Genomic DNA, 19707 nt, shown 5'->3' on the forward strand with positions numbered 1-19707 from the left:
TTTGTTTGTAAGAATTTTATTTGAAGACCTAAATCACTGGTGTTTTTTGTATAAATCTATCTTTCTGGGAAAAGACTTAAATGTTTCCATTGGTTAACAGTAATGGAAATGTTAGACTTTGACTATGAAAGGATAAATATGTGAGGCCTTATCCACAGAGAGCTTCTTTCTTTTGAAGGAATTGTACCCTATTTAGAACAAACTGTTCAAAATTTGGATTTTTAACTAAAAAGAAAGGTATCTTATTTTTAACTGAATCCATACTTAGGAAGCAAAATACTTAGACTTCAAAGAGAACCTGACAGATTTTAATTCTCTGTTAAAAATGTCTACGATTTAATGATAAAAGGTTAATTAAAAATATGGTGTAAAGTATGATATAAACAATTTTATTAGACGAATTCATTTATTTGACACATTAAATTAGGCAAAGAAAAATATATGCAACTGCATAAAAAGAATCACATTCTCCTACTACTTGAACATACAACAGTGGTCAAAAATAATGAATTGTGGAATGGATCCCAGGATTTAATGAAAAAACAAAAAACAAAAAACAAAAAAACACCCTGTACAGAAAAACTTCAGGCTTCTAACTTCACTGAATCCAATACTAAACGTGCTTCCTTATATTCCTCAGCTTCTTCCAAGTCTTTTTCACTCTCCTGAAATGAAATATAATAAAAATTAGATTTCTCCCTCTCAGCTTTAGTCCTTTGTGATTTCCTCAAATATTATAAACCAACAATATAAAAATCTCAAAAATTAACACAAAAATGATTCCAATCCCCATCTAAATATTGTTTAATTTCAAAGATTTCCCATAGTTCTTTCTTCCTTTATAGTGAAGAGAAAAAAAATAGGTTTGGTTTTGTTTCACTACATAGCATTCTCACAGAGTAAGTGAAAAACATGGTCATCTACAGCTACTGGCATTAAAGAATTAAATAAAAACCTCAAAAAAATTAATACAAAATTTTATTCTCATTTTGTCAACATGTCACTATACAAAAAGGATTATGAGTGGACTAAAAGTAAAAAAAAAAAAAAAAGATGATTTACTAAAATGTTACATATATAGAAACATTCAGACCAAATTAATCTTCCAACTACTCACAACGACCAAGAAGGCTAGTGGTGTCACACCAGAGTCAAGTATCATCTTCAAATTAGAAAATTGAACTGTCTGCTTATTAATGAGTATTATATGTTGTACTACAAGGAAACAAAGTACTAACGTCTTTTATTTTTTGACTGAGTGAATCTTTTCTTGATACTTTATACATCAAGCTCTTGCTAATATTATTATGCTAAGAAATAAGCGAAATAATATCATCTAAGTCAATTTGCATGTTTGATTTTTACTTAAATTAAGTAAAGCCATGGTTAGTTATTCATGTCAGGTCAATAAAAGTTGGGAGCTGTACAAATAGTTGTAGAGCAGAGGGAACAGGTATGTGTGTTTATTTAATATGAAAATTTAAAGCAAAAGGAGTAAGAATTTGCTTAACTCAGACTGCAGGTAAGAATTTCTTACACCTCTACATGACACCTAAACATGTCTTTGTTCTCTGTTGGTAAATATAAGCTCTTTGAGGGTAGAAATATTGTTGGATACGTCCAAATACACAAATATATCATCCAAAGACAGTTTAATTTTTTCAAGCAATTTATATTACTTTTTTAGCTGCTATATTCATGAGAGAAAAAAGCATTTAAATTGTCAGAAAATACAAATGGTGCTTCTGTCTCAAGGAGTATTTTAATATAGTAATTATTTTCTGCTTTCATCTATCTTTTATTTTAAAACCACAGCTTTACTTTTGTCTGTTAAGGAGAATTACCCTGCCTTTAAAAAGTTCCTATAGATAAATATGGAGTTCTGTGTCAAAATTAAAGTAAAATGTAAACACTTCTCTTTTTGTTTTTTCTTGCAGATTTAGTCCTAATATTATTTGGGTAGGAAAACAAATGTCATTCTTTTTCAAAGAATACATATGATCATCTCTCACCATACTTTTGTTATGTAAGGGACAATTATAACTCAGGAGAAAGCTATGTAGCTAGTTAATATTAGCTCAAGAAATAGAAACGTAAAATGAGATTAGTAAAGGAAATGTTAGAATTCATCAAATTATCATCAAACAGCAATAACAATTGTCTTGAATACAGTATTATCCAGTTATCTTTATTAAGAAAGAAATAAGAGGACTTTTAATTATTCTTAGAATCCTTTATAAAATGATTCTGCCACTGTATCACAAAGCATTTATACTATCAAGTACGGTAACAGTGTTATCCAAGGACTGCCTATATTACAAGGCTTTTTTTCCCTCTCAAATGGATTTAGGTTTGACTCTAAAAGAATTCTAGATCTTTTTAAAAATTCATTTGAAACATTTGGATCTTTCAAAATTTTAAATAGTCTGCTTATCACTAAAAATGTGCCAAAAAAGACTTTTATGTATGAAAACTAAATAATTCAAGACATTGCTGGACAATGTTAGTGCCATGAATATCTACCATGGTAACTCAAATATATTTAATTAACTAAGTTTAAACAGAATAAACATGTTAGATACAGTACTTCCACTGGAGGCATAATTTAAAACACAATTTAATCTCTATCAACTGTTTTAAAATATACTGGTATACAGGACAAGTGAACAAAATAGTCCCTAACTAGTTGACAGTGTTGAATACTAAGATTTGGCCTTCCATGCATTGGACTGAAAGAATTTTTAAACAGAATACAGAGAATTTTTTACTTACTAATAACTGCAGAAGATCACTATATGCAGCTTCCAACCTGCGCTGGCAATCTGGGATCATCATCCGGGACTCTTGAAGGATCTCTGCCTATAATGAAAATCTCTGTGAGACACGCAGAGATGGTAGAACTTATGTGTTTAGTTTATGCCTCTGTAAATATCTAAAATGATTGAGAGGAATCAGGAAAAAATTACAGGTATGTTAAATAGTTCGATACTTTAAATTGTGATTATAAGAAGTCAGAAAGAATGACTATCATACTGTAAAATATTCAGAGTACAAGTTTTTGATCATTTGGTAATCACCTTCTCATACTAAGTGAAAATTAGCTGGAAAAGCTTTTCATAGAGCATTTATTTAAAAAGGCCATTTAAAATAAACTATTTTTCCTGCTGTCACAAAGCACCTTTATCCAAAATGGGATCAGCTGGTTATATAAATATCTCCTGCATCTTCTGAGTAATAAAGAAAAACACTGTTCAGATAATATCACATGGAGATAATTACTGCATGAAAAAAGTTATTGAGTTATTGATCACATCGTGTGCACACTGCAGGAGGTTCTCACTGAAAGACAGAGGTAAAGAAAAATGAAAAGCAAAGACCAGCAGGTTCATATTTTTGATGCTTATCATGCATAAAAAGTTATTACTTATCCTTGTGCTTCATTTTAGGAGAGAGATTATTCTCCCCATGCAGTTTGAGCCAAATTACCAACCTGGCACCCCTCTGAATCTGAACTTCTGCCTATTCCTCTTGAAGACAGACACAACAGAATTAAACACAAGAATATTTATTCTCGTGGATATTTCTGGACTTAAAATATAGCATTCAAAGCTAGACTGTAAAATATTGAATCATAAAAGAAAAAAATCAAATCATTCACTGAGAAACCAATCAACAGGAAGGTAAATAAATTAGTGTCAGATGTTGGCCCTCAAATAGGTCTGTTTCCTAAGGTGGTAGGAAGCTTTATCTCCTTAAACTATTCTCAAAAAGAAACAGATCATTTAAACATTTATTTCCAAAAAATAGTGTTTGGACAAATACCTTTGGTTAAATGGGTACAAATCCTGAACTTTTCCTAATAAGCTTTCTTACCTAGCTCATCTAAAATAAAAAGGAAAGACATAACTTAATGGTAATCATATTATATTTTAATACAAACTTAAATAACTCCCAGTATCTTCTTCCTTTTCCCCAATGGTTTTGTTATAGCTCTCACACTATAAACAAAAATCAGAATCATAATACACAAGGATGCTCTCTGTCCACATCTATTTTTTCAGGTGAAAACCTACTGTTGAACTTGTAATTCTTTTGCTAACGAGACACTGCTGAAAACTTCAGACAGAGGGTCATGACTTTACTTCACTGCTCATCATACTATACCCTGAAATGTAATCACTGCCTTTAAATTATCTTATGTATCTGGTTAGTTTGAATACATGTGAAAAATCAGTGACAGGCACATTTCATTGGATATATGATTCGTATTTCTTCCTTATAGACCTGCTTTGAGAATAGCTTATATTAATTAAACAAGATGAAATGAATATAAACAGGTCAAAAACACAGTAAGTAGAAATGTTTTTACTTGTAAAAATTTTTTTTGAAAACTTTAGTATAGTATTGTCAATGAAATAAGCTTCAAGCAATGCGGCCCCAAAAAACTTCTATTATTATTCTATGCATTATTATAGAGCAAGAATCCTCAATTAATCTATCAAAACAGAACTCTGATGTAACTAGAGCCAAAGATCAGACTCTCCCATATACCAGCCCCAATTCATTTAAATAAGCTTAATGTATGTCTATAGGATGCCAGGGACGAGGGATATAAAAATGAAAAGAGAAGGTCTCTGTCCTCCATTCCAGTAGAGGAGCATGAACATGAAAATAAACACTTGACACAGCTTCAAGAAGACCATGCCACTGGGAGCCAAAGGCATACAGTACACTGATGACTATGATGTGGAATCCATAAACTACATCTTTATCAAGGCCATAAATCATGTACTTTACCTTGTAACAATGAATTACAACTGTCAGGAATAATTTAGAAAGACCATATATAAGGTGTGATTATATAGTAAAGACACCCCTCAAAATACCTGAACTAAACTAAATGAGTATTATCTTTCAAAATGTTCCCTTAGGAAGGGGTCACTCAAATGAATGGTACCTCTGTTTAAAATATCTGAATAAACTCTCAGTTTTTTCTAATGCTGACTAGGACAAGACTGAGGCTAAGTCAGGATCTTGGCACAGATTGGGAGGAAGGGGAGGTAGGTAAGGAGTCTTAGGGAACACAACAGGATGTGGTCCTACTTATGTCTTACTGTTTTTAAAACAAGTTGTGATTCTGGGGTATCATAATGGAAGTTAGGTAAAATGGAAGTCTGGGGAGGCTTAGCAACTCTCAGATTATAATAATGAATATATTACTAAACTAAAGTTGAATCAATTTCCTTTATAATCAAATGTAGGTAAGTTGGAGAGGGAAAGGAAAGGCCGTAATTGGCAGATTTTCATTTTTTCAGAAAGAAGAGTTCCATGAAAGAATCTGGCCAATGTCAAGTTCTTTTGCTATTGCTCAATTGACATAAGATTTCCAGCTTCTTTAATGATCCATTCACCCAGGGCTGGCTATACCTAAAATAATCTATAGGCACTCTAATTTTGGTATACTGGCTGTCTCTGGAACCAATGGTAACTACATTAGTTTGCCAAACTGGGCTTTAGGGTAGTTCAGAGATTACTGTAACAATGGTTAAGTCTCCTTTTACATGGAGGTAAAATGGTAATGTGCTAATAAACATGTTAAGAAATCCATCTGACTTTTAAAAGAGACAGAAAGAGAAAAGTGTAACTATGTAAGGTGATGCATATGTTAAGGACCTTGGTTATGGTGGATATTTTACAATGTATAAATTTATCAAATCATCAAACTGCACACCTTAAATATATACAATTTTAAACTGTCCACTATACCTCAATATAGACAGGGGAGAAAGACATAAAGATGGCCTCCAATGAGCCTGCTCTTGTGCAGTCGCCTCCCACACTACATTTGGGCTGGGCCTATGACCAAAGGAATATGGCAGCAATGGCCTTCTGGAACCTAAGACCAGCTTCCACGTGGGCTTCTTGAAAAGCTTATTTTTAGGAAATCCTTCTCTCAGGACCCAGTTGTCATGCTGGAAGAAGTGGAGGAAGGAAGGGAGGGAGGGAGGAAGGAGGAAGGAAGGATTTTGACTTGTGTTTTGTGGTTACTGATGAATGACTAAGGATATGCAATGAATTCCATGAATAAAAAATAATCTGGGCCTGGGGTGCCTGGGTGGCTCAGTTAAGTGTCCGACTCTTGATTTTGGCTCAAGTCATGATCTCATGATTCATGAGTTCATTCTCAAGTCAGGCTTTGTGCTGACAGTGTGGAGCCTGCTTGGCATTTTCTCTCTCTCCCTCTCTCTCTGCCCTTACTCTGCTTGCACTCTCTCTCTCAAAATAAATAAATAAACATAAACAATAATAATAATCTGGGCCTTAATCCCTAAGGTGTCAGTGATTACTTTAAAAATAAATGGTCTAAATCCACCAGCTCAAAGACAGAGATTCAGAGATTGGGCCAACTCAACTATATACTGCCCACAAGAAACTCATTTCAAACAAAATCAAACAGAGAGTTTCAAAATATAAGGATGGAAAAGAATGTTATCAGGCAAACATTAAAAAGACAGAAAAAGCAGGAGTGATGATATTAATACTGCTTCAGAGCAAAAAAATAAATATTAGAGACAAAGAGGGATGTTACATAATAATAAAATGATCAACAAGAAAAAAAATACCTAAATGTGTATGTACTAACAACAGAGCTTCAAAATACATAACACAAAAACTGATAAAGCTAAAAGGAGAGAGACAAATCCACACATATACCCAGGGATTTTAATACCTCACTCTTAGCAATTGGTAGAGGTACTAAAACAAAAAAATCAGCAAAGATATAAAAAAAAAAACACAACACCATCAACGAACAAGATCTAACTGACATTTACAGAACACTCTATCTAAGAAAGAAAAATACAAATACTTTTCAAGCACCCATGAAATATTCATCATAGTATACCATAACCGGGGTCAAACAACAACAAAACAAACAAAAATCTCAACAAATTTAAATTAAAAGAACTGAAGTAACACATAGTGCATGTATGACTATAATGAAATAAAATTAAAAACCAATAATAAAAATAAGCAGGGAAATCTTTAAACCACTTAGAAATTAAACAACATACTTGTAAATAACCAAAGAGTCAATAAGGAAGTCTCAAAAGAAACAGAGAAATACACAGATAAATGATAATGAAAATATAACCTATCAAATGTTGTAGGATTAAGTTATAGCAATGCCAAGAGGGAAATTTATAGCAGTAAATGCTTATGTTAGGAAAAAGGAAAGATCTCAATTTAAAAATCTAAGTTCTTACTTCAGGAACCTACAAAAAGAAGCACAAAATAAACCCTAAACAAGAAGAGGGAAATAATAAAAATAAGATCAGAAATCAAAGAAATTAGAAATAAAAAAAACAACAGAGACAATCTAGGAAACAAAGAGCTGAGTTTTTAAAAAACTGGTAAATCTCCAGTAAAACTGACAAACATAAAGTGAGAAGGCACAAATCACTAACATCAGTAACAAAACAGATCATATCTCTACATATCTTGCAACCATTAAAGGAAAAAAAAGTTTCACAAACAATTTTATAATACTGCTCATAATGATCATGAATTCAACAACTTAGGAGAAATGAACCAATCCCTTGAAAACTACAGACCACCAAAACTGAAATGATAACCTGAATATTTCTACAATCATGAAAGGAATTGAATTTTAATTTTTTTTTTTTTACATTTATTTATTTTTGATAGAGACAGAGCACAAGTGGGGGAGGGGCAGAAAGAGAAGGAGACACACAATCCAAAGCAGGCTCCAGGCTGTCAGCACAGAGCCCGAAGTGGGCCCGAACTCACAAACTGCGAGATCATGACCTGAGCCGAACTCAGAGGCTTAACTGACTGAGCCACCCAGGCACCCCAGGAATTGAATTTTAATAAAAAAGAAATAGAACTCTTCAAACCTAGATAGTTCCACTGGGCGATTTTATCAAATATTTAAAGAATTAACACTAACTTTACACAAATACTTTAAGAAAAGAGAAGAGGGAATATTTTCCAGCCAATTTTACGAGATGAGAATTAACTTGATACCAGAAACAGACAAAAGCAGTATAAAAAAAGCAAACTGCAGACCATAAACTTCGATACAAAAATCCTCAACAAAGCATTAGCAAACAGAATCCTCCAATATATGAAAACAATTATACACCACAATCAAGTGAATAAGCAGGTATACAAGGCTGGTTCAACATGTAAAAATCAATCCATGTAATCCACAATATCAATAGGCCCAAGAAGAAAATTCATATGGTTTTATCACATGATACAGAAAAAGCCTTTGACAAAACCCAACACCCATTCATGATAAAAATGCTCAGCAAAGTAGGAATACAGAACTTCCTCAACTTGAAAAACACTATTTACAAAAAACGTACAGCTAACATCACACTTATGGCAAAAGACTGAATGCTATCTCCCTAAGATTAGAAACAAATGGAGATGTCCATTCTGACCACTCTCATTCAACACAATACTGTAAGTCTTAGCCAGAGCAATCAGGTAAGAAAAAGAAGTAAGACATACAGATTGAAAAGAAATAAAACTGTCTCTACTTACAAATGACATGATTGTGTCTGTAGAAAACCAGAAGGAATACACAAAAAAATCTTAGAAACTAGATAGCTCAGTAATGTCACAGGTTACAAGATCAATACACAAAAAACTGAATGTACTTCCATATCGGATAACAAAATACTATATGTGGAAACCAAAACTAAAAACAATACTATTTATATTTTCAAAGAAAATGAAATACTCAGGTAGAAATCTAACAAAACTTCCAGGATCTATATGTTGAAAATTATGAAATGCTGATGAAAGAAGTAGGACCTAAATAAACTGTAAGACTTCTCATGTTCACTGACTGGAAGACCTGACATAGTAAGGATGTCAGTTCTCTCCAAACTGATATACAGGTTTAATGCAATTCCTATCAAAACTTAGCAAGGTGTTTTACAGACCTAGACAAATTTACAATTTTTATGAAAAGGCACAGGAAGTAGAAAAGCTAAAACAAACCAAAAAAAAAAAAAAAAAGAAAGAAAAGAAAAAAAAAAGAAGAAGGAGGAGGAGGAGGAGGAGGAGGAGGAGGAGGAGGATGAGGAGGAGAAAGAGGATTCACTCTTCCACAATTAAAGCTTACTCTATAGCTACCGTAACCAAGACAGGGTGGTATTTGTAAACGAATAGGTTAATGGATAAACCACAGGTTAATGGATCAAAAGAGAATCCCAAAACAGACCCACACAAATATGTCCAATGGCTTTTTGACAAAGGTACAAAAGCAATTCAATGAGGGAAGGATAACGTTTTCAACAAATACTGCTGGAGCAACTGGGCACCTATAGGCAAAAAGATGTACCTCAAACTAAACCTCACCCCTTATATAAAAATTAACTCAAAACTGATCAAACCTTTTTTTATTTTTTTAAAAATTTTTTAAATGTTTCTTTATTTTTGAGACAGAGAGAGACAGCATGAACGGGGGAGGGTCAGAAAGAGAGGGAGACACAGAATCCGAAACAGGCTCCAGGCTCTGAGCTGTCAGCACAGAGCCTGACGCGGGGCTCGAACCCACAAACCGTGAGATCATGACCTGAGCTGAAGTCGGACGCTTAACCGACTGAGCCACCCAGGTGCCCCAAAACTGATCACACCTTAAAGGATAGACATAAAACCACAAAACTTTTAGACAAAAAATAGAAAATCTTTGGGACTTAGGACTAAACAAAGAGGACTTAGACTTGACACCCAAAATATAATTCACAAAAGAAAGCATTAGCCGTAAATTAGATGTTCTCAAAATTAAAAACTGTTGCTCAGTGAAAGACCTTGTTAACAGGCTAAAAAGACAAATTACAGACTAAGAAAATATTTCCAAGCCACATATCCAACAAAGGGCATTTACCTAGAATATACAAAGAACTCTCAAAACTTAAAAGTAGAAAAAGCGTCTAATTAAAAAGTGAGAACAGACATTTCACTAAAGAGAATATATAGACACAAATAAGCAAAAGATATTCAACATTATAGTTGTTAGTAAATCAAAACTAAAAGCACAATTAGATATCATTACACATCTATCATGTAGGTGACAGCTATACACTAAAATAAAAAAGCAATAACACCAAATGTTGGTGAGGATGTGGAAAAATCAAATCATTCGCACATCCCTGGTGGGAATGTAATATATAATACAGCCACTTTGGAAGAGTTTGGCAGTTTTCTTTAAAAAAAAAAAAAAAAAAAAAAGTACTAATACAACACAGCAATTTCTTGGGTATTTATCCCAGAAAAATGAAAATTTATGTTCATGCAAAAACTGTCTACAAATGTTCATAGCAGCCTTTTTCATAACAGCCCAGAGCTGGAAACAGTCCAAATGTCCTTCAGTGGTTACACCTATGATACCATGGAATACCTGGAATACTGCTCAGCAATAATAAGAAACAAAGTTGATAGACTCTATGACTTTAGTGGACCTCAAGGAATTATTTTCCTCAAGGAAAAAGCCAATTTCAAAAGATTACATACTGTATGATCCTTCAAACAGTATTAATTACTTAGGATTCAGGGGTGGAGGTCAGGGACTACAAAGAAGTAGCACAGACAGTCTTGTGATGGAATAGTTTTCCATCTTGATTGTGGTTGTAGTTATACATACCACATGTTACAGAATTGTATCGGACTATATACAAACACACACACACAAATGAGTACATGTGTAACAGGTGAAATATAAATAAGGTCTGTGGTGCGTTTCGTGGTCTGGATATTATAATTATACAAGATACCATTACTAACAATGCAGCAGCAATAGTGAAGGGTATATGTGACTTCCCTGAACATTTATTGCAACTTCCTGTGAATCTATAACAAAACACAAAACAAGTGTACAGAGTATCATTTATAAACTTGAGTATAGGTAACAAGAGGCAATAACATTTTCTTGCATCAGTGGAAGCTATTTTGAATATTTTTGTTATTGATAAAATATGGTGTTTCTTGCAGAATCAATCTTGTGAAAGACACTTCATCAAATTCCTCTTTTCGACTTAAGCTTCCTATTATTTTCCACATATTTGAAGAAAAAAATTCTCCATTTTAGGAAAAAGAAACATCCAATTATGAATGTTTAACTCATGTTTCAAGTAAATCACAAAACAATGTGTGTGCATCTTTCTCAAAAAGACACATTTACAACTCTGCAATTATATGTAATAACTATAAATCCTTGTTGGAAAAATTGTACCAGTTTGGTTTTTTTAATATTACCTCTGGAAAATAAGAGGAGTCATGCCTCAGGTGAAATAACAGGGATACATGTTTGATTACCACTGCTAATCACTTCTGCTCCAAGATAGGTTTAAAAAAACAAAAGACCAGAATACCTTCACTAGTTGAGGGCAAAATCCTCTGCATCCATCCCTAATTTAGATGAGGTGAGTAGAGAAGAAGAGGGATATGGTGAGCAGAGGACCAAAATCAATTTGGGCAATATCTGAAGGTTGTGTTACACTGTTGAGCCAGAAAAGATGAATTCTTTGACTGACTGGTATTTTGGCCTCTTAGCATCCGTCTTCTGCCTAGTTACTTATTTTACAAAAACCAAAATTAGGCCTAGTCCAGGAAAGTCCAATTTGGACAACCAATTACAGGTAAGAAGTTTGGTAGGGACTGACATTATAAATGTGTGTTATTAAGATAGTTCCGGTTCAGAAGATCCAGGATAGCCAGAGCAAAATGGATCCAAATGACAAAAGAGCCAAAGTAGTGAGAAGTGGCTAAGGAGAGTATTTAGCTCAGAACTACAGTGAGACGAGGAGAGAACCCACAAAACACAGCACTTGGCTTCCTTGATATTTTCTACGAGGGGCACAGCAGATGTAAAGAAACTATTACCGACATTAAAGTCGTAGGCAAACAGGAATAAAGCAGTGCTTCTGGCAATGCAACTCCCACTGCATATAAAAAACCATGAATCTCTGACCACCGTATAGCTAAACTAGGGAAAGGAAATTGAGAAAAGCACGTAGCTTGAGTTAAAGACAAGGTTTCATCAAACAAATAAAATTGCAGTTGACAACTGTATACACTGCAGGTTGATAATCGCAGTAAACAGAAAGACTTACTGTTCTGTAATTAGATATGGGATGGTATTTTTGAATGTAAGTGTGAAGTGGACTAGGAACCTAAGCAATCATGTTATAAACCATGACTGCTGTGACAAAGCAGAGAATTTTGACATGGCTGAATGCAGATAGGATTTTTAAACAAAAAATTTCCCCTTTTTATAACTGCATATGTAGTCAATGATAATGTAGTAAGAGGCTAATACTTTTAAATAACAATTAGAGCACAGGATTCAATGAAGAGTTAATCCTTACCTATAAAGCAGTAACTTTAATGAAAGATGATCAATATACACATAGTAAAACAAATTCCGTGATAATCTGTGACATTTGTAGAATTTTATTTAGAAAGACAACATATTTATTCTTCACTTCAGTAACTTACAACTCCTATCCTAGTTATACAGCTATGTTTTAATATGTTACTGGTGATTAAAAGAAGAGGGCAAAGAAAAAACTAAGTGAGGTCAATACCTACACAACTGGAAAAATTAGCCTTATTTCAAGAGAAGAAGGACGTGAATGAAATGAAGTTATATACTATATCATACTATTTCTTATTAGATGTTGGAAAACGATACAGGGCATTAAAGTGAGAGAGGTATAAGAGTGATACAAATATTTACAGAAGTACATACTTCAAAAGCATTTAACCATCATAATCTTAAAAATCAAAAAGTTATATTCCACATATAAATCCTTATGAAGAGCAGTTATATCCTAAAGGTCAGTATATTGGGGGACATATTACATCTATAAATCTGTTTACAAATCCTCCCTTAATTTATGAGTATCTTATACAAAAATGTCCTCTGCTTTACCACACACAGAGGAAGGCAGGCTCTCCCAGAAGCTCAAAAATTAAGAAGGTTTTCTTCCTGGATGTTTTAAATGCACTGTGTTCCTTTTGCATCCCCGAGATAGCAAATGCCTGCAGAAAAATCCATTTTAAGTGATTTAACACTGCTGAATTAAGTCTGGGTTGAGTGTTCGCTATTATAATTTGTAACATAATTTATATGATAAAAGCCACTGTGATTGCACTGTGTTCTAATTTTAAAAAGAAGTCTTAAGATACAATCTGCATAAGCTTGTTTATATTCTTTTTTAAAAAATTTATTTATTTTGAGAGAGATAGAGCAGGGTAGGGGCAGAGAGAGAGAGAGGTTGGGGGGGGTGCGGTGAGGAGAGAAAGAATGCCAAGCGGGCTCTGCCCTGTTAGCAAAGAGGCCAATACAGGACTGGAACTTACAAACTGCAAGATCATGACCTGAGCCAAAATCAAGAGTCCGATGCTTAACCAACTGAGCCAACCAGGCGCCCCTATACTCTCCTTTTTCTTAGTGTCATCTGGATTTTATTCTATGTGCACTGCACAATGGATTTTAAGTAAAGGAGAAAAAGATCTGATGTACCATTTTGAAGTTTATTTATTTTGACAGAAAGAATGCAAGCTGGGGGGGGGGGGGTGGGAGGGGTAGAAAAAGAATCCCAAGTAGGCTCTACACTCAGTGCAGAGCCCAACATGGTTCTTGATTTCACAGCCTGAGCTGATACCAAGAGTCGAATGCTTAACTGACTGATCAGGCGCCCCTGATGTACTATTTTAAAGAGATCAATCTGGCTGCTGTGGTGGGAGGGAATGGAGGTGTCAAAGAGACAAAGATGTATGCCAACTAGGAGGAGGCTTTTGCAATAGCGTGCGCAAAAGATGATAGTGAACACGATTAGGGGTGGTGGCAGAAGGCAAAGAAATGGAATAAGAAACAGGACTTGCTTATATTAGCTGTGATTATTAGAGAGAGAGAGAAGCACCAGGAAGACACCCACTAAATTTTTGGCTTTAGGTATTGGGATGACTGGAGGTATCATTTACTGAAAGGGGATAACAAGAGAAGGAACGGCTTTTTGTTTGGGGAAGGTGGGTTAGTTTAAGCGAAGACCAAGATTTTATGGTTTTATTTTATTTTATTTTATTTTATTTTATTTTATTTTATTTTTATTTTATTTTAGAGAGAGAGCAAGTGAGCAGGGGAGAAGGGCGGGGGGGGGGGAGGGAAAGAGAGAGAGAGGAGAGAGGGAGAGAGGGGGAGAGGGAGGGAGTGAGAGAGAGAGAGAGAGAGAGACTGAGACTATAGCAGGCTCCACACTCAGTGCAGAGCCCAACATGAGGCTTGCTTCCATGACCCTGGGATCATGGCCTGAGACAAAATCAAGAGCTGCATGCTCAACCGACTCAGCCACCCAGGTGCCCCAGACTTTTATTTTGGACACCCAAGAGAATATCAAGTAGGTGATTAGTTGAATATATGTATCTCTGGAATGGTCAAGGCTAGAGATATAAATTGGGAGATACTGGCACTAGTCCCTCCCAAGTAAGCAGTAACTCTGGTTTTTTGTTTGTTTTGCTGCTCTTTTAAAGGCCATACCTAAAAGAATGCCTGGAACAGTATTTGGCAAGTAGCAGGGGATTCAATAAATATCTGTTGAGTAAATAAATGAGTAGACATAAAAACGATACTTAAAAGTTATAGAATGGTATGAGCTTACCCAGAGATTGTAGACAGAACTCTTAAAGGTTAAAATACACACACACGCACACACACAGGGGAGTGCAGGGTGGGGGAAGACAGCACAGGGGGAGGAGGAGGGTTTCAGCAAATGAGACTGAAGAATAAGGATAGTGAAACAGGAGGAAAACAGGAGGCTATCCTATTAAAGATGCTAATATAAAAGAATGCTTCAAGGAGAGTGCTTGCTTACCTGTGTCAAATGCTGTTGAGGTGATGTAAGATGAGGACAAAGACATGAAAACAGTATCAGTGATGGTTCTAACAAGGGTTAGGGAATATAATCCATTCTAATAGGAAGGAAGGTAGTACAGGTACAGATGCAGATAGGTTGAAAGATTTTGTCATGGGAAAAAGAGAAAGTCCCCAATAGCTTCTATTTTCTCAAGGAATTATGAAACAAGTGTCAGCTATGCTATGATGCTATGATGGATTTGCAATGATGTGGATGGAGCTTGAGTGTTTCATGGTAAGTGAAATAAGTCAGTCAGAGAAAGATAAATACCACATGATTTCACTCATATGTGGAATTTAACAAACAAAACAGATGGACAGATGGGAAGGGGGAAAAAAGAGAGTGGGAAACAAACCACAAGAGACTCTTAAGAATAGAGATCAAACTGAGGTGTGATGGAGGGAGGTGGGTGGCGGGAAGGGCTAAATGGGTGATGGGCATTAAGGAGGGCACTTGTTGGGATGAGCACTGGGTGTTTTATGTAAGTGATGAATCACTAAATTCTACTCCTGAAATCATCATTACAGAGTATGTTAACTAACTTGAATTTAAATAAAAATTTGAAAAAAAATGCTATGATGAGAATAAATAAGCTGTTATGGGACAAGAGAGGAGGAGCACCTATCTCCATCTTTAGGTAGAGTGTAGGGGATGTTTAAAGGATAAACACGAATTTATAAGGAGAAGGTAGGTAAGAGAAGTGGGAAGAACATCTCACACATATGCAGTATGTCTGCGGCAAAGGAAAAGAGCATGATCAGGAAATGAAAAGGTCCAGGGAGGGAATGGCAAGAGATAAGGGTGGATAGGCAGGCACTCAAATCAAGAAGAACCTTGTATGCAGTACTAAGGAAACTGAAATTTGTCATGAGGAAAATCAGGAGAAGCCACTAAAAAGGGTAACATATATATTTATTTTGGTGGTCTTCAAATCAAAATATTTACAAAAATATCTGTAAATTTAAATATACAAGTATATTTAATATAATACTAGGTCATATATATATATGTGTGTGTGTGTGTGTGTGTGTGTGTGTGTGTGTGTGTATTAAGGTTTATTTATTTATTTTTGAGAAAGAGAGAGAGAGAGAGAGAGAGAGAGAGAGAATATGAATCCCAAGCAGGCTCCGCACTGGAAGTGCACAGCCCAACGCAGGACTCGAAGCCACAAACTATGAGATCATGACCTGAGCCTGAGCTGAAACTAAGAGTCTGATGCTTAATTGACTGAGCCACCTAGGTACCCCAAAGATTCAGTTTTACCTGCTTTTTAATGGCATAATTTTCACCATCTTCAGCTTTCATTTTTTCAATCTTTTCTTCTTGTTGTTTTGCTTCCTTTTCATACATCATTTTTTCTTTGACCAGTCTATAAATAAATCAGAAATGTTTCCAAGAATTAACTTTCTCTCTAGCAAACAGATCACAGGAAACAAAGAAACTATGTAAATATAAAACATGCTTAAAATAGCAAAGTATGTGTACTAGATAGGGAGGAGGAGAGGAAGGAAAGAAAAATACTTTAGCCATAGATGTAATACGTCTGATCCTCAGGCCCAAGATATTCTATACCTCTCTAAAGCAGGTGCAAACTTCAAAACATAAAACTCTTAAATTTTTAATTAAAAACATATTTCACTATAATAATTGTATTTACAATGTAAAAAACACACTCAAAATTATTATTACTAGTATTTCTGTCTAGCTTTATTATTAATATATGTTTTCCAAACTTTTATACATGTACTTGAAACAACATAATGGAAAAAGCTCAGCTTACTGGGAAAAAATCAGTATATTGCATTCCAAATCCAAAACAAAGAAAGACAACAATAAACTTATTTAACAATCGTTTACTGTGCATTTGATCTTATCCCTGACATTCCTTGTGTGAGGGACTGGGGTAGATAGTTTAGACATGGTTCTCTTATAGACAAATAGTGGAAACACATATTTACTTACTAAAGCAAGAAAAGGTATTGATCTTTATCAATAAATCAGGAGATTTTCAACAATAAATTGGAATAAATACAAAGTTCCACTGATTATTCCTCAGATAACCAAAATGCAATTAACCATAATAGCTCAATCTCTTGTAATCCTGATTAATAAAAGTTTTAATATAAAACAAAAATGTAGTTCAAGAAAACAGTAATATTCTGATATACACAATATCTCAAGTAGAATAAAAAGCTTTCACAGACCATACATATTAAAAGCAGCTTTCTCCATCTGGTTTGCTTACTTATTTCTACATATATGTTGATGGGATGGAATTTAAAAATCATTATTAGAACATGGCTCTTGTTTAATCATTTGCAATGAAAATTTTTAAGTGTATTTCAAAATATTTAATTTTCATATTCTAATAGGTCTTAATATAAGTTCAGAAATCTAAAAAAAATATTTTGTCCTTTTAAATCAGATTTTAAATTTGGATTTACATCACCACATAAACTACAAATTAAATATTAAAACACTAAAAATGGTCCAGTTTGGAATTTTGAGGTGTGTAAGCAAGGTTCATCTGGTCTTTCATGATCTCGTGTTCATGACAGAACAAAAAGAAAATATAATAAAATGATAACAATATTTACAGTAAAGTATTATATGACCTTCATACCCTTGTTCTGAAGTACTTGAAAGTGAAAAAGCTAAGGTACAAAATAGATACAAAATACAAAATTTTATGTTACAATGAATATTAACAAACAACAGAGGATACTCAAGAAACAAATAATAAAGGACACTTGGGAAAGTACTATTTGTGGTTACCTGAGGAGTAAAGCACTAATGATTTGGGGTAGGCGAAGTCAGATGAGAGTTACAATTTTTTTTTGGGGGGGGGCTTTTACCTTTGAGTTTATTCTTCACTTGACTTTCAAAACATTCCTATAGCTGAATATTAATACAAATGCAATAGTAAGTAGTGAGCTACCATTATTATAGTCCTTCACTCATTCACTACTGCATATAAAATGCCAACGGTCAGTGGTATTCACTGGCCTCATTTAGAGATCTGACACTGAATATCACCCTTAGGCTAATGTTCATCATCCTCCTATGCTTCTCCATCGTAATGGTGCCATCTTTCCTGATTTGGATCAAAGTTCACCAGTTTTGTCAATTTTGAATAATGTTAAAGTTTGCTAGCTATTCCTTTACCAATATTTTCTAAGTTTTCTGGAATAAAGCAAAATTCAATTAGAAAGACACCTAAATACATTTAATAGTTTTAATTCTCTAAACATGGCTCTTTTGCAAGTGTTGCAAAAACTTGTACTAGTTAAAATAACAAGTACAAATATAAAGTCATAATTTGTTATACTTAAAAGACATAATTAACTGAAAATATTTTCCATTATTGTTACAAACCCATACTCACAGAGAAACAGCAATTTCAAAATCTGGTCACTTTCAGTAGTTAGACAAATAAATAAATGACAGGAAACTACAAAAAGAAGTAACAGCAATAGAAAAGGATGGACACAAGGAGAAACTTTAAGAAATGAAAATCATTAGGAGAGTGATAATCAACTAATAACTTAAACTATTTAATTATCTAAATATGACAATAACATGATCTTAAATACGTAGTCCAGTGTTTTCCAAACTACTCCATGGTATGTGAATGGTCAAATAAGCTTAAAAAACAGTTTGCCAAATTTTACAGATTTAGGATATGTATTTGCATGTTAAAAGGTCCTAAGAAGTCTTGCAGTAAGGAAATCAGTTTAACTTTGTTCAACTGCAGGCTTACTTGGGGCAAAAAAAAAAAAAAAAAAAAAAAAAGACTTTTTCCCCACTCAGCATTCTCCAGAACAGCTGTTCCTCAACACAAGTTTTGAGAAGTACATTGTAGATATCTGTAAACTACACAAATTTGTATATGACACATTTAAACATACTGTTCATAAAATTCTAAGTAGAATAAAAGTTTTGGGTAAATCAAGAATTAAGAGAACTTGAAATTAAAAATTTGTCTTCATTTTACAGTTTTTCTTACTGTAAATAAGATTTTCATAGTTATAACCAAACTTGTACTAAGGGCCATCTAATAACTAACAGTCCAATACCTACTAAGGATACAGACAATCGGCCAATACAATTAACAGTGGTAATAAACTATAATAAATTGGTATTTAGAAAAACGCTATGGATATTTTCAAACAAAAAATCTAGAGAAAATAGCATAACAAATCCCATGTATTCTTCACTGAGCCTTCACAATATTCTGACAGTCTTGTTTCATGTATCTCCTGCCACTTATTTACATATTTACTTATTATTATTTTCAGATATTTTATCTGGTTTGATTTTTGAGGTTAAAGCCTGTGACTTCTACCCCAACTCCTCACCTTACACCAATCATATACAAAAATTAATTCAAAATGGATCAAAGATCTAAAAGGCTAAAATTATGTAACTTTTAGAAGAAAACATTAGGGATAAATCTTTTTTTTTAGGGGTAAACCTTGATAACCTGTGACTTTCTAGATATAACACCAAAACCACAAGAAACAGAAAAAAAAAATAAATTGGCTTTTGTCAAAATTAAAAACTTTTGTGCTCTGAAGAACACTATTAGTTAAGTGAAAAAGACAACAGAATGGGAGAAAGTATGTGGAAATAATATATTGGATAAATTTGTATCCAGAATATATAAGAACTCTTACAATTCAATAATAAAAAGACAAATAACCCAATTAAAAAAATCAGTAAAGGGAATCTGCATAGTATACAAATGCCCAATAAA

The 19707-nt window shown here is 33.9% G+C and overlaps 1 protein-coding gene across 1 annotated transcript in view; it reads right to left on the reverse strand.

Moving 5' to 3' along the window:
• Window positions 1-505: 505 nt before the first annotated feature.
• The window catches only part of TBCA (tubulin folding cofactor A), a 77322-nt gene continuing 58120 nt past the window's right edge, over window positions 506-19707 (reverse strand). The window contains exons 2-4 of the mRNA XM_042941800.1: window positions 16215-16320; window positions 2773-2859; window positions 506-665 (exon numbers count right to left, since the gene is read on the reverse strand). Of these exons, the coding sequence (XP_042797734.1) occupies window positions 585-665; window positions 2773-2859; window positions 16215-16320 (274 nt within the window). The 3' untranslated portion in view covers window positions 506-584. The remainder of the gene's footprint in view (window positions 666-2772; window positions 2860-16214; window positions 16321-19707) is intronic.

Source organism: Panthera leo, chromosome A1, assembly GCF_018350215.1.
Source record: "Panthera leo isolate Ple1 chromosome A1, P.leo_Ple1_pat1.1, whole genome shotgun sequence".
Classification (NCBI taxonomy): Eukaryota; Metazoa; Chordata; class Mammalia; order Carnivora; family Felidae; genus Panthera; species Panthera leo.